The sequence below is a fragment of the Nelumbo lutea genome, chromosome 1 (assembly GCF_056320005.1).
Source record: "Nelumbo lutea isolate HS-2025 chromosome 1, American lotus-T2T, whole genome shotgun sequence".
NCBI lineage: Eukaryota > Viridiplantae > Streptophyta > Magnoliopsida > Proteales > Nelumbonaceae > Nelumbo > Nelumbo lutea.
Window position 1 is genome coordinate 479,251 of NC_142684.1, and position 15,350 is coordinate 494,600.

General features: G+C 40.7%; 1 protein-coding gene across 1 annotated transcript in view; it reads right to left on the reverse strand.

The window, feature by feature from the left end:
- The window catches only part of LOC148873133 (monocopper oxidase-like protein SKU5), a 67,625-nt gene that overhangs the window by 42,524 nt on the left and 9,751 nt on the right, over window positions 1-15,350 (reverse strand). The window contains exons 2-4 of the mRNA XM_088963769.1: window positions 13,430-13,539; window positions 13,081-13,351; window positions 12,859-12,997 (exon numbers count right to left, since the gene is read on the reverse strand). Coding sequence (XP_088819895.1) covers window positions 12,859-12,997; window positions 13,081-13,351; window positions 13,430-13,539 — 520 coding nt within the window. The remainder of the gene's footprint in view (window positions 1-12,858; window positions 12,998-13,080; window positions 13,352-13,429; window positions 13,540-15,350) is intronic.

The following is a 15,350-nucleotide window of genomic DNA, read 5'->3' on the forward strand; positions in this document are numbered from 1 at the left end:
CACTACCACTTCAAATTTCTAACCCACCCCACCTCCTCCTTGTCACAGAACAAGATTGTATGATCAGCAAATTGTAAGTGAGTGATAGGTATTCCATCTCTTCTGACCCTCCAACCCTTCACTAGGTTCCTAACATCTGTCCTCTCTACTAGTCTCCCCAACACACGCAATCAAAGTAAAAAGAAAAGGAGAGAGAGGCTCACCTTGTCTAATTCCCCTAATAGTTGGAAAGTGATTCACTACTGCCCCATTAACCAATATTGTATGATCAGCAAATTGTAAGTGAGTGATAGGTATTCCATCTCTTCCGACCCTCCAACCCTTCACTAGGTTCCTAGCATCTGTCCTCTCTACTAGTCTCCCCAACACACATGCAATCAAAGTAAAAAGAAAAGGAGAGAGGGGGTCACCTTGTCTAATTCCCCTAATAGTTGGAAAGTGATTCACTACTGCCCCATTAACCAATATTGAGTAGTGGAAAGTCTCAAGACACCCCAAGATCCATTTACACCATTTCGCTCCAAATCCAAAGCATTCCATCACTTGCATTAGGAAGGACCAATCTACCATATCATAAGCTTTCTCCAAGTCCAGTTTACATACAATCCCTTTCTTCCTTCTCTTCACCTCCACACATTAGTACCATGCCACCATGATTTGACCAACTCAACAAACCCCAGGTGGGACAGCCAATCTGAAAGGTGTAGGTCCTCCACTCCCCGCCTCCTCTCTCATTAGGGTGATAGTGGTCTGAGATTATTCTAGGCAACATCCTAGAGGTAACCACCCCCAATGCTCCTCCCAATCTGTTGTGAATAAGAATCTATCCAACTTAGAGCAAATAGGATTTGACTGTAAATTCGACCAAGTGAAAATACTATGCAAAAGAGGAACCTCTTTTAACTCAAAGCTGTTAATGAAATTGTTTAAGTTCCTCATGCTAGTTGTTCTCCCTCTCCTCAAGCTGTTAGTCTCCTGCGAGAATCTTATAACATTAAAATCTCCACGTAGGCACCAAGGGCCCTCCCAAAGTCCTCTGACATCTCCCAATTCCTTCCAGACCTCTTTACCTATACCCAGTTGGACCATAGATATTTGACAGGACTCACTCAAAATCATCTGCCAACTGCCTAAACTTGACTAAAACTGTAAGCCTCCCAATCAGCTCCTCCACTCCCTCCATGACCTCATCCTTCCATAGAGTAATTATCCCCTTGAACTCCCCCAAGGACTCATTGCCTACTTAATACCCCTTGCCTTCCAAATAGACTTAGCCCGTCTTCCATCAAACTTCATCAGTTTTGATTCCTGAATGAGAACTACATCCAGATTTGATCTTCTTATTACTTCCTTGGTCATAGCTCTTTTCCTACTCCACCCAAACCCCTAACATATCAGCTCAAAATCTTCATCTTCACTACCTTCTTCTCCCTTGTCCCTGCCCCCTAGTTATTCCCTCTTCTTCTTCCCTTACTCTCACTAAATCTCCTATCCTCCTCAACAGCTCTCCTTAGTCTTTCAACCTCACTGAGCTTCCTCTTCCTTGCCTTAGATTCCCCCTTCCCTTTTCTTAGAAAGACTTTGAGATCATTCTGGTCTTTTATTTCACACCCAAACGGATACACAAACTCAGCCACTGAGCCCTCCTTATCCTTCCCCTTGACCACACCACTCTTTCTTTCAACCTCCCTTTTGTCTTTGCCTAACTCCTCTACCTACTGGTTTCCACTCACTTCCTCCACTTTTCTTTTTAACTCTTCCAGAAAATTTTCTATTAACTTCCAATATTCTTTCCCCCTCTTCCTTCTCTCCTTCCCCTGTAGTACTCTTCTCCCTACCCACCTCCCCACACACCTCCTGGGCTTGTTGCACGGTGGCTAACTGGAGATCTGCAACAAGGACCACAGACAAGGAACATTAGTAATAAACTGGAAATCCACAGTCATACCTTGGATGGGTTCTGACACTGGTCAACAAATAAACAAGGATTTCCTGCACCAGATAGAAGAACAGGAAGATGGGGTTCCTGACTCTCCTTAGAAGGTTCACATTGATGTGAGAGGCTTCCTGCCGTTGTTTCACCCTGTGGCATACTTCCTAAGCTCTGTTGCTCATTATTAAACTGGTTATCGAAACCTGGCTGCTCGCAATTACCGCCTAACAGCCCAACAGTTACCTGCGCCCTGTTCAAAGTTTGGTCGGTTTCTTCCTTATTCAGTTCCAAATGAACTCCCCCTTTAACCAAACCACTCTCAGCATTGTTTGTCTGTCGATCTTTTCGGCAGCTTCAGATTAGAGTTTACTTCCTCCAAACTCAAATCACCAGCAAAAAGAGGCCTAGTATCAAACAAGTCTTCATCCAGTAAGATCTAGGCCATCTGTATCTGACCCAGACGACGAAGAATCTTCCTCTTTGTCAGACATCTCGCAGTAAATCCACCCACCATCTTCCACATCACCCTCCTCTGTATGAGTCCTATCATATCTTGGATTAGGGCGATTTGAACTTGTCCTGCTTCCCTCTTGATCCTTTAAGGTTCTTGGAACCCCCTGAGAATTTTCCTTGTTCGGCCTTATCAGGTTGTACTTCGACTGGGTCTTCTTGGCCTGACTGCCCTGTTCCTAGTTCAGTTCAGGTTTATTACCTCCCACAGCTCGCCCCTAATCTAACCCCCTTATGACTACATCTGCATAGGATGGCCCCACCTCCTGATTTTTGAAATTTAAACCTTTTGAATTACCTTCTTTAATTAGGCTACCACCTAATAACACCTTGTTGTTTGACTGTTCCACTCCCCTAAATAACTCATCCCTTTTTTCTTTTTCCCCCTTCTCTCTTTGTGCCACATGGGTTACCTCCTAGCCTGACTGGCCTGTTCCTAGTTCAGTTCAGGTTTATTACCTCCCACAGCTCGCCCCTAATCTAACCCCCTTATGACTACATCTGCATAGGATGGCCCCAACTCCTGATTTTTGAAATTTAAACCTTTTGAATTACTTTCTTTAATTAGGCTACCACTTAATAACACCTTGTTGTTCGACTGTTCCACTCCCCTAAATAACTCATCCCTTGTTTCTTTTTCCCCCTTCTCTCTTTGTGCCACGTGGGTTACTAGTCTCCACGTCACCATCGTCTTCCTCCTTCGAACATTGGCTCCACAGTGTCGCTTCAACTTCCGTCAAGATCCAAGTTTTCCTCTAGAGGCCATCAGAGAATATCGCTACCATCCGAGGAACCTCTTCCGGCTTCATTGCATGCACCTTCACTTCAATTACTCGCAAATTGATGAAACTACAATCCACCATCAAGCCCCCCATCACAGAGATTATCTTCTCCATGATCGTCTTCTTCCAGAAATTAAACGGCAGCCCTACTAGCCTTAAGATGAGATTTCCCACCGGCATGTCCTGCTCATTACAAGACATGTGCCATTCTTCGATGATAATAAATCTTGCCTTAGTTTCAATTGAAGAAATCCCAATCTTCTCATCCCCTGCAGGCTGCATCTAAGACAGCTCTATTGTCGCTGAACAACACTACCATTGTATCCAACAGAAGTCTAAACTTCTTCGGAATATCATCGACAATCGGCTGCCAGTCTACAATCTTCTTTCCAGCAGTTAGCACATATCTTTTCTCCCGTGTCCCTTTCTCCACTTTTAACTCCACTTTTTGTGTTCTCAGTGAACAGGAGATTATAGGTCTTAAACTCAGTTTTTCCATCGCCATTTGGCTTTCTTTTACTCCACTAGTTACAGACTCCAACCCCTCACCTTTCTCTCGTATAGCCTTTTGTGTACCATTCTTCACCTTCTCTGTCAACACTAGATACTCCTGTAACCTCTCCACCCATACTTTTTATTCCCTTCTAGAAAACAGGCTATCTTCCAATTGATCAAAAAAAAACAGACTATCTTCCTCTTCCCTTCCCCAAAATCCTCTATTAGTATTATGTACCAGCCTTTCTTGTTGTTTATCAGTTCAGCACGAAAACTCTTCCCTTCCAACTTCAGGTTACCCTTCCACCCATTTTCTTTCTTCGTACATGTTGCTCCATCCACGAATCCTTTCACCCACATCACAGCATCCCTAAACAAAAAGACTGGTTTTTTTATCCTCTCTAATCTTCAGACAAGCTTGACCATTGTTTCTGCAGTCCTCAAACACATTCTCTCTAACTAAGGCATTAACATATTAATCAAAATCCATTACCTAGGCAGACGACTACACACTTTCTGTGATAATGTGTCTCCAAATTGGAGTCTCCTTCTATAATCAACTTTCTAATGTTTATATCCTTTGCTCTTTGTACCCCTTCTATTACCGCCAATAACTCAGCCCATACAGAACCACCTTCTCCAATTGATCCTGAAAAGAAGGCAATTATTTTTCCAGTGCCTGATGGCCCTGGATTTCCAGCACTGCTTCCACCAAAATTCAGCTCAACAAACCCACTATTTGAGGGTTCCATAAAGGAATTATAGCATCCTTGACCGGGGCTGAGGAAGAAACTTCCCCTCCAGCTTCTTAATAAATCGTCCATTGGAATATCTTTAAATAATTCCAATGACTCGATCCAGTGTACCGCTCTATTGAATACCACCTCTAAGATAGATTCTTTACTTCTCTCCTTGTCTGAAAATAATCTTGACTTCCTTCCTTCCCATATAGTCCAACTTATAGAAGCCGTCACACATCTACACATTATCCTTCTCCTCTTCTTTGGCCAACTAAAAGTTGTGAAGGCAAACAAGCCTTGCACATTAGCGGGGGGGACCACCTGCACCCAAACAAAGAAACCATTCCCATATAACTTTAACAAAAGGAAAAGAGATTAATAAGTATGTCAACCATATATTTCATCTGATTTACAGCTTGATGACATACTCACTAAGGGAGTTGCAAAGAACAAGCTTGATCATGATCTATGCAAGTTGGGGATGTGTGATATTTATTCCCAACTTGAGGCAGAGTGTTGAGAATTTAGTGGTTTATGTTTCAGTCCTTTTATTAGTGTTACTGGCCTAAGTCCCATTAATTTAATGTTTGCTTGATTGCAGTTTTATTTTGTTGGCAGCAGCCACCCTATTGAGGGCATATTAGACATTGTAACTCTTTTATTAGTTAATATAAAAGCTATTGAGTGGAATGGCCAGGATTTTATTGGCTTCTCCCCTCTCTTGTCCTCAACTTCTTCTCTCTTCTCTTCAAGAAACTTTTCTTCTTTCTTTTTCTTCTGTTTCATAAATCTGTTTATTTTTTCTGAGATTCTTACTAAGTGAAAGTGAATTTGTTCAAGAGATGTGCCAACTCTTTAGCTGATGACTTAACCAAACAAAGGGTGAACAGGGGTAGTTTGTTTTGGGTTCAATTGTAACTTCATTTCTGGTTTCTTTGTTCCTTGTTAGGGAGAGATAAAAGAGTTTATCCCTTCCTTTTGTACCTCTAATTATCCTTAATGAAATTTATCTGTTATTGTTCAAAAAGAAAAAGAAGAGCTCATTCTCATCTCTAACCACTCTCCCAATTCCAAAGGCCCTGGATAGACACTACTACCATTAAAATTCAGCTTCAACCATCCCTTATCCGTATCTTGCCACTATGCTAAAACTATATGGGAGTAGGTTTTCTCACTTTTTGGGTGTCCCTAGAACCTCCCCAATGAATGCACAAAGTTTGTGTTCCCCTTCCTTCTTCAGCTGGCCAATGAAAAGAGGTAGGATCATGTAGAGGTGTCTGAGAACAGTGTATGCCCTTAGCTCCAATCAGATTGATGTACTTATTGTCATATATTGTAAATGAATAAGGTGCATAATTGATTCATTTTATTATGGTGTGTTTCTGTGTAATACTCTTAAACTGGACACTTATGAGACTCGTGTTAGTTTAGAATCTTCACAGCCATTGGATAGATCTGGGGAGATTTATCCTGCCAAGGCTGACACTGATGTGCTGCCAAGTTGGTTGGGATGGCTTGTCTCATCTACCAAGGTGAGACCTAAGGTACATGCAGTGTGGGTTTGCTTGAAACCCTGAACCAGACCAAATTCCAGTATTGCCCTGGAACATGGAGATAGATGGGCAAAACTGGAATGTTACACCTGACCCCTAGACTCGATTATGGTACTGCACTAGGTGTCGGATTGGGTTGTCTTTGATATGCCAATCAGTGAGATCCTTGACTGGGTCAAAACCTGGGTATGTTGGGACAATCCGAGAATTCACCTGAGGGGGTTAAGATGATAGTACAGTTCAAGTTTAACTTCTTTAATAACTCTTCTACAACTGTCCTCCAATTTTTCGGAAGTACTGTAGAAGTTATTATAAACTTTTTCTCCCACTCATTCTTGAGCTCATTGCATACTATTTTGCAATCTTTTGCTGCTTTACCCAGAATTTGTACACTTGCAACCTCTTTCTGGAACTCTTGTTTCCTAGCTCCACCAACTCCATTCACTACTATAATTGTTCTTCCTTCTCAAAGCTGCTACCTTCTCCAAATCCCTCTCGGGCAAAGAAGTCCTTCAAAACAATTGACACTTCTTTCCATCCAATCCCCAACTTTCCTTCAGGGAAACAAACCATTTGCTTTTTTCCTTCCCCAAAAAACTCCAACAAAGCCACAAACTTTCCTCTAGAGTTCTTCCTCCTCCCTACTACAAATTTCCTACCATTAACCTCATTTGATTCTTTGCATTCTGAAAAAAAACTGAAGAGAGGAGAGCTGAGAGTTCGGCAATGAGGGTCTGAGAAGAGAGTTTCAAACTTACACTCTACTCTCTCAGCACCCTAACACTATTTTATTTAGATATATTTGAATAATTACAAGGAGGCCCTTAATTGGGTAAGAATTTACAAAGAACTTAATATTGACAGGATGGGCCTAGAATAAGGCCCATTACAGAAAAGAAATATAAAAACAAGAAAGAATAAACAACCTATGGGCCATTCGGCCCATCTTCTCTACACTCCCCCCTCAAGCTGAGCATAGATGTCAATCATGCCAAGCTTGCTGGTATCATGCTGAATTTTTGCCTTGGGAATGCCTTTAGTGAGAAAATCTGCCAATTGTCCTTCAGATGTGATGAAAGGAAGACACACTTCTCCCAAAGAGGCCCTTTCCCTAATGAAGCGTCGATCAACTTCAATATGCTTGGTTCTATCATGTTGTACTGGGTTGTGAGCAATGTTGATGGCAACCTGATTATCACAGTACAACATCATTGGCTTGTCATATTCAACTCCAAGTTCTTCCATCAAAGATTTGAGCCATAATAATTCAGAAACTCCATGTGCCATGGCCCTGTATTCTGCTTCAGCAGAAGACCGAGCAACAACCAATTGTTTCTTGCTTCTCCAAGAAACAACATTACCAGCTACCAAGCTACAATACCCAGAAGTAGATCTTCTATCATCAATGTTCCCGGCCCAGTCAGCATCGGTGTAGGCTTCAAGTTTCATATGACCATGCTTGGCAAACAGAATACCCTTTCCTGGGGAGCCCTTCAAATAACATAGGATTCTCTCTGCAGCTGCCATATGAGTGTCTTGGGGAGCATGCATGAATTGGCTAATGCAACTGACTGCATATGCAATATCTGGCCGAGTCATGCATAAGTACAAAAATTTCCCAAGAAGTCTCTGAAATATTCCTTTGTCTTCTAACAATGTCCCCTTTGAGGCTGAGAGTTTATGACTCATATCAATAGAAATAGCAACTGGTCTAGCACCCATCTTTCCAGTTTCAAAGAGCAAGTCAAGAACATACTTCCTTTGGGAGATAAGAATCTCATCCTTGGATCGAGCTGCTTCTATGCCAAGAAAGTATCTCAATTCCCCCAAATCTTTAATCTCAAACTCTGTATGGAGAAAAGATTTTAGATCATGAATTCCTGAAACATCATTACCAGTCACTACAATATCATCTACATACAAAATGGGGTATACTGCTAGAGGTCCACTCCTCTTCACAAAAAGAGTATGATCAGACTGTGTCTGCACATAACCAAAGTTAACAAGTGTTGTTCTAAATCTCTCAAACCATGCTCTAGGGGACTGTTTTAGTCCATAAAGAGATTTCTTCAGCCTGCATACCTTCCCTTTCATACCAGTTCCATACATCCCTGGAGGAAGAGACATGTAAACCTCCTCATGTAATTCACCATTCAAAAATGCATTCACATCCAATTGGTAAAGGGGCCAGTCAAAGTGAGCAGCTAAAGATAGAAGAACTCTCACAGATGTCATCTTGGCAATAGGTGCAAAGGTCTCTAAATAATCAATCCCATATGTCTGTGTATAGCCTTTTGCAACCAACCTAGCCTTGTAACTTTCAATGGTGCCATCAGCTCGGTATTTGATAATAAAGACCCACTTGCAACCAACTGGATCCTTCCCTTCAGGCAAATCCACCACTTCCCATGTGTCATTCTTGTGTAAGGCATCGATTTCAGATCTCATAGCATCCCTCCATTCTGGAATCTTAAGATCTTCTGACACAGACCTGGGAATAGGGTGAGAAGCAACAGAAGAGAGATAGGCAAAGTATGAAGGTGTAAGCAAACTGTAAGAAAGGTGCTTGGAAATGCAGTGTGCAGTGCACTTCCGTTTTCCTTTTCTAACAGCAATGGAAATATCAAGGTCAGGGAATGATGAATCCAAAGGTGCTGAAACAGTACCTGTTGTCTCTTCTGTGACTGGAAGTGTATGAGGCTCATGTGTTGTAGGAGAAACAATCTGCACATTTCTGGATCTTTGCCTTTGATACACCTTCGGATTGAGGATAGGACGAGGAGGTAGAGAACTGGGACAAGGAGAGGCAGACACATCAAGAGACTCAACAGGGACAAGAAGAGGAAGAGCAAACACCTGTGACAAATCCTCCCCCTGTGGACAAAGTCCTTCTGGAGAGGAACCGTAAAAGGGAGAAAGCTCATCAAAGGTGACATCCAAGGACAGGAAAAAGGTCCTTGTCCGGATGAAGAAGAGTGAAGGGAGACTTAAACCCCAAAACCTTGGATGGCATACGGTTTATAAGGTAGGTAGCAGTAAGAACAGCATCACCCCAAAACCTGGTGGAACATGTGAGGCAAATAAGATACTTCTCGCAACTTCAACAATAAGCCTATTTTTCCTCTTAGCAACTCCATTCTGTTCTGGGGTCCTAGCACATGAACTTTGGTGAATAACCCCCATGTCAGAAAGATAGCAGGATAGGTTTTTCTCAAAGTATTCTTTTGCATTGTCCAATCTGAAGATTTTAATCCTGGTATCAAATTGGGTTAGAACAAATTCATAGAATTGTTTTACAAGTCTTGGAACTTCATCACGGGATTTCATCAGGAATATCCAAGTGAACCGAGAAAAATCATCAATAAACAGGATATTTGTAGCCACCCGTGGAGGGTAGGTGGTAAGGTCCCCACACATCAGAATGTACAATATTAAAAGGAACAGAAGATCTTTTATTGCTCAAAGGATAATTGTTTCTACAATGATTTGACAATTCACAAGACTCACAATGAAGACTAGACAAACTAATTCCCTTAAACAGTTCAGGGAATAGATGACTCGAGGCAGAAAAAGACAGATGACCAAAACGACAATGACACAACATAATCTGACTAACAGACTCTGAAGACACAGATCCGAGAGCAACATTCCCAAGATGATCAGTGCATTGTCCTGGAGTATCAAGCAAGTATATTCCGTTCGCCTCATGGCCACTCCCAATCACCTTCTGAGACTCCAGATCCTGAAAAACATAGTAGGAAGGAAAAAATGTTACACAGGAGTTTAGTGACTTGATTAAACTACTCATAGACAACAGATTTGTATTTAGTTTAGGTACATGGAGGGCAGAAGGTAGGAACAAGGAATCCGTAGCCTTGATGGTTCCCTTACCAGAGACAAGGGCAAGTGAACCATCAGCTAAAATGATTTTATCACGTCTAGGAAGTAAGTCATATGAAACAAACAAGGTAGACAGATTGGTCATATGGTCAAAAGCACCTGAGTCAATAATCCAAGGGATCTTGAGATTACCTGAAGTGGTAGCATGATTGGCAGAAGCCCTTATACCTGAATGAGCAAATGCTGTAGCAGTAAAATTTCCCGAAGGGTTGGAAGGAGAGGTCACATCACCCGGTTGACTGATCATCTTCCCGAACTTTTCATATTCTACTCTCATGGCTGCCAACTGTGCAGAAGCAGACATCTCTTCACTATCTGGCCCGGCAGCTACATTTGCACTTCCTGATCTTTTACTATCATGTTTTTTCTAAAACCGAATGGGAACAAGATTAGGATGTAATTTCCAGCACTTGTCTTTGGTGTGCTTCGGTTTCTTGCAGTACTCACATATAACTTCTTTCTTTCCTGTGCCACCAGAAGTTCCAGCATTCCCTTTAGGTTTAACCCCCATATTGGCAAAGTGATCATTAATATCAGCCCCTTGAACCTAGACAACCCTTTTGCTCTCTTCACTACTCACCAATGCATAAGCTTGTGACAAAGATACACACTCCTTGGAAAAAATATTTTGTTTTGTGATATCATATTCTGGGTTTAGTCCAGTTAAGAACTCAAATACCCTGTTCCTTTCAACCAATTTTCTATAGGTCTCTGCATCATTGGTGGTGTCCCAAGTTACAGCTTCTATTAGGTCAATCTCTTGCCATAGGAACTTCAGGGTTGAGAAATATATAGCAAGAGGTTTCTCCCCTTGCCTTAAGCTCTTTACATCACTTCTCAATTTATATGCTCGGGCCACATTGAGTTTTTGGGAATAGGTTTCTGTAACACTGTCCCAAATTTCCTTTGCTGAATTCATCCATAGGTAGTGTTGACTGATTTGTGGCTGCATAGAGTTCACAAGCCACCCAATGACAGTGTAATTTTCTTGCATCCACTTCTCGTAGGATAGATCATCTTCTGGAGGAGCCTTCTTACCCCCGGAAATGAACCCCCACTTTCCTCTACTACATACATGAATCTTTACTGATTGTGACCATGCCAGATAATTAGTTCCATCTAGTTTAACTGTGGTCACAGTCAATAAGGAATCACTTAGAGTCCCCTGAACCAGTCCATATTCAGCACCACTTTTGTTTTCAAACTCTGAGGAGTACATCATGTAAACACTCCAAATACGATTTTAGATGACTTCTACAAGTACACTGAATAAGGACAAGCAATAACAGAGTTCAGCCAACCACAAGAAAGCAACACACTGAGTTCAGCCGACCATAAGAAGACAACACACTGAGTTCAGCCGACCACAAGAAGGCAACACACTGAGTTCAGCCTTCAAGAAGTAAACAGAAACTTCTAGGCACTCAGCCGAAGTACCTTTTCAAATCTGGACTTCAAGGTAAATACCACTTGGTATTGCTGAAATAGCTCTTTTTACAAACACAATGAGGGCAATAGAGACAACCCTACTGTTAAAAAGAAAAGCAGGCCTCAAGAACAGTTCGTACAACCCCCCAAAAATAGCCAAGTAACAATCCACAGCCTTGTTACAAGGATGTTTCGGCAGTTTTAACAGTCCAAGGAGTGAAAAACAGCCCAGAAATTTCTGGGCTAAACCAGATTCAATGGCAGTCGAAGGTAGTACAGAACAACCAGAGTTTTCGGACACTTCAACAGTCCAAACACATTCAAAAGCAATACAGAACAACCAGAAGAAAACTGAACCCAGAAATCTGAGCACAACTTACAGTTTCGAGCTTCAAACCAGAACCGAGTTGTTCCCCTTCCCCTTTTTTCTTTTCTCTGATTCTTCCTGGCCACCGAACCACTTCTCTAAGAGATTCGAGTCTTGGGCACTTCCAATGACCTCCAAGAATCAGGCAACACGAGTTAAGCTTCCAGCCCAAGGATATTGAAGTTCAAGTAAGCTCTGATACCATGAAGAAAACTGAAGAGAGGAGAGCTGAGAGTTCGGCAATGAGGGTCTGAGAAGAGAGTTTCGAACTTACTCTCTCAGCACCCTAAAACTATTTTATTTAGATATATTTGAATAATTACAAGGAGGCCCTTAGTTGGGTAAGAATTTACAAAGAACTTAATATTGACAGGATGGGCCCAGAATAAGGCCCATTATAGAAAAGAAACATAAAAACAAGAAAGAATAAACAACATAAGGGCCATTCGGCCCATCTTCTCTACACATTCTAACTTTCCACTCACCTGAACTGTTTTCTCCAAGAATGTCCGAAACCAAACTACAGCTTCTTTCCCAACCAGTAATACCATAGCCTTGTTTAGTTCTCTGATTTTCAGAGCTTTCTTCCCTTGCACCCTAAAGCTTTCAAAAAGAAACTGCTTAGCCTCAACCTTCAAGGTCCTTCTCCAGCTTGTTGCCATGATAAAATCTCCTTCCTCCTTCAATCCTCCCCTAGCCATCTCTAACTCTTCTACTACACTACTACTACAAGAAATATAAACAGGAGAACAAATTAAACATCCCCAAAGTCCCAGACTTTTCAGGAACTGAAGAGCCATACAGCTTTATCCTAATCCCATTAAAGTGTAACATCTATGTTTACACTTTGACTTAATAAATTGAATCCTCCAATTGTGGGATTAGTTCTCCACCCACCCACCCTCAAACCAAGAATAAAAATAAAATCAAAAGAAAAAAATCCACCTAGTATTTTCTTGTTCTGCACTTCTTCATTAGTTGATTTGTTTTATTCATATTCTCCTTTCGGTAAAATTTCACATTTCTCTGAATGAAAAGATAATAAAAATTGCAAGGATTTTAAAACATTCCAAGTTTTGTAAAATATCTTGTACAATAGAATTACAAAGACGGAGCTAAGAAACATCCTTTACCCCAAAAGGTTGCTTACCTGGTTCAACGTTTATTGTCTGGTAAGCAATACCATTAGGAACAAGAGAATCATTGTACCGATATGGGCCTAATCCATTAATGAGGATGCCATCAGGCGGTCCAAGGTTAATCCCATCTTCGAGGTCTTTCCTCAGTCCCTGTTGTCCCCTGAAGCTATAAGTCCCAAACTAACTGGACAAAGAACTAGACTAAAATATACAAAACGAAAAGGTGAACTGACCTTATGACTCTTGGTATACCAGTCACTAATAAAGATTGTAATATCTCCATCAGGTGTTCCAAATGGTACTGGAATAATATTTCGATTATTTATGACAATTCCTCCGTATCCACCTGCAGCTCTCTGAAAATTTAGGGAAGGGAAATAAAAGAAACTCCCTATCTGATCTTTAACCTGAAACTGAAATGTCCAATTCCAACCAGCAGGGATAGGACAATTAGTGCCAGAAACACCATCCTGCCAAGAGTTCTTCCTTAGTTGTATACCATTCCTGCATTAACATCACCAAACAATTAACATCATCAAAAGTTGCAGACATCATCATCAATAATTCACAGTTAATACTTACCATGTGACAAGGAGTGGCTCATCCAAATCGTTTTTTACATTCACAACAACATTCCAGTTAGTAGTCACATTAAGAATTGGCCCAGGAAACAGTCCATTAATTCCAATCACCTGAAATCATGATGTACATGAGCTATCACTATGTATGGTTATTTTACATGAAAATCAAAGGTGAGGAGAAAAGTCGATGAGAAATATTTTAGATTTTAGTCAGGCAGGACACATGGGAATATATGTACAGGAAATTCTATATATGTTGCAGGAGAAGTGGATAAAAAATTCAAAGCAACCCCTTAGCTTATTTAGTAGCCAGGAGTGCCTTGTCAAAATGCCTGAAATAAATAGATCAATTTTATAACAATGAAGTACCATAGTTAACCAACACACTTCTGTGTACAACATTTTTTTTTTTTTTAAATTGTTCTGATTTGTAAAAATTGTACACATCTTTGATCCCATGAAATTTCATGCCGGGCTTTCCTCAGCCAACACATGGACATGTTTCATGCATTAGATAGGACTCCAAAGAGGAGTACATAACACTAAATTTTCAAATCACAATAACTGAAACAAATGGAACCCTAATAGCTATGGCTTTTGCGGATCACTTTAAATCTATTTTTAGAAAGCCCTTGAATATAAGACTCATGGTGGAGACTATGAATTGGCCTAGATTGAGTAGAGAATCCAAGGAAATATTACAAGAAATTATGAAGGTTGTCTTTTCTATGGATATATCAAAGGCTCCCAAGACCAGATGGATATAGCAAGGCTTTCTACCAAAATTGTTGGGATAGCTTAAATTTTGATTTAATGGAGGTCTTCAATGAGTTCTTCGAAAGAGGAATAAATAAACCCACAAGTGAATGCTACTTTCTTGACCATAATACCCAAGAAACCCCAAGCCAATAATAAACCCAAGCAACCTGACCTTAATACTTTTTTTTCATTATTGTTTTTTAAGACAAATAAATAAAAAGGAAAATTGACTATGGAAGAAGAAAGAAATACAACAAGGTGATAAGAAATCACCCCAAGGAAAAAAGAAAAGCCACCCCCAAGATCAACCTAACAAAGACAAAACCCACAAACACCACTATAATTTTGAAAAAGAACCCCAGCGTCCCAATTACAATTCATCCCTCACCCAAAATAAAATTTAAAAGGATCATCCATCAATTACCATTACCTCTCCCCCTCTTGCATCTGAACTCTTCTTCCTCCAACCTTGGCCTCCAATTTCTTCAATTTCTCTAAAAACTTTCCATGCGATCCTTTTGAATTTGAAACTTGTTCGGATTGGATCCTTTCGGTTTCTATATTGAAGATATACTTACGAAGTTGTTCCAACTTATTGATTGGCACTAACCATAGATCCTTGCCCCTGAGAAATGAATCAATACTTACTTTCTGCTCGAGCTCCATCATGTACTTGTATTATTTACAACCCCCCAAAATCGGGATTCTAGTGGAACAAAACAAACTATGTTGAGCCAAGAGCATCTTCGTTCCTATATAAAATGGTGGATGTAAGAATCCACAGTCGATTATGTCCTTCAAGTCGCACATTGCTTTCTACCACATCGTTTCAAACGAAGCTTTACCATAACATTCCTCTAATTTGAAATTTGAAACCAGTATGAATTGATTCAATATGGAATCATGAATAATCATTCGCTCAATCGGTACACTCCTCACTCCATAAGAAATGTAACCCCAAGATTTTGCTCATCTCCACCTCCTTATTAACCACTTCATCCAAATCTATCCTTCTTTGAACAACATAAGTTTTGTCAAATTCCACTTCCCTCTCTTGAAGCGAACCACCTGAACCCAAATGCTCTCTTTCTTCAGCCTCTTCAACAGGTTTAGTTTTAAATTTTCTCATCTCCGGGTCCTGAACTGTGTTTTCTTTGATCAAC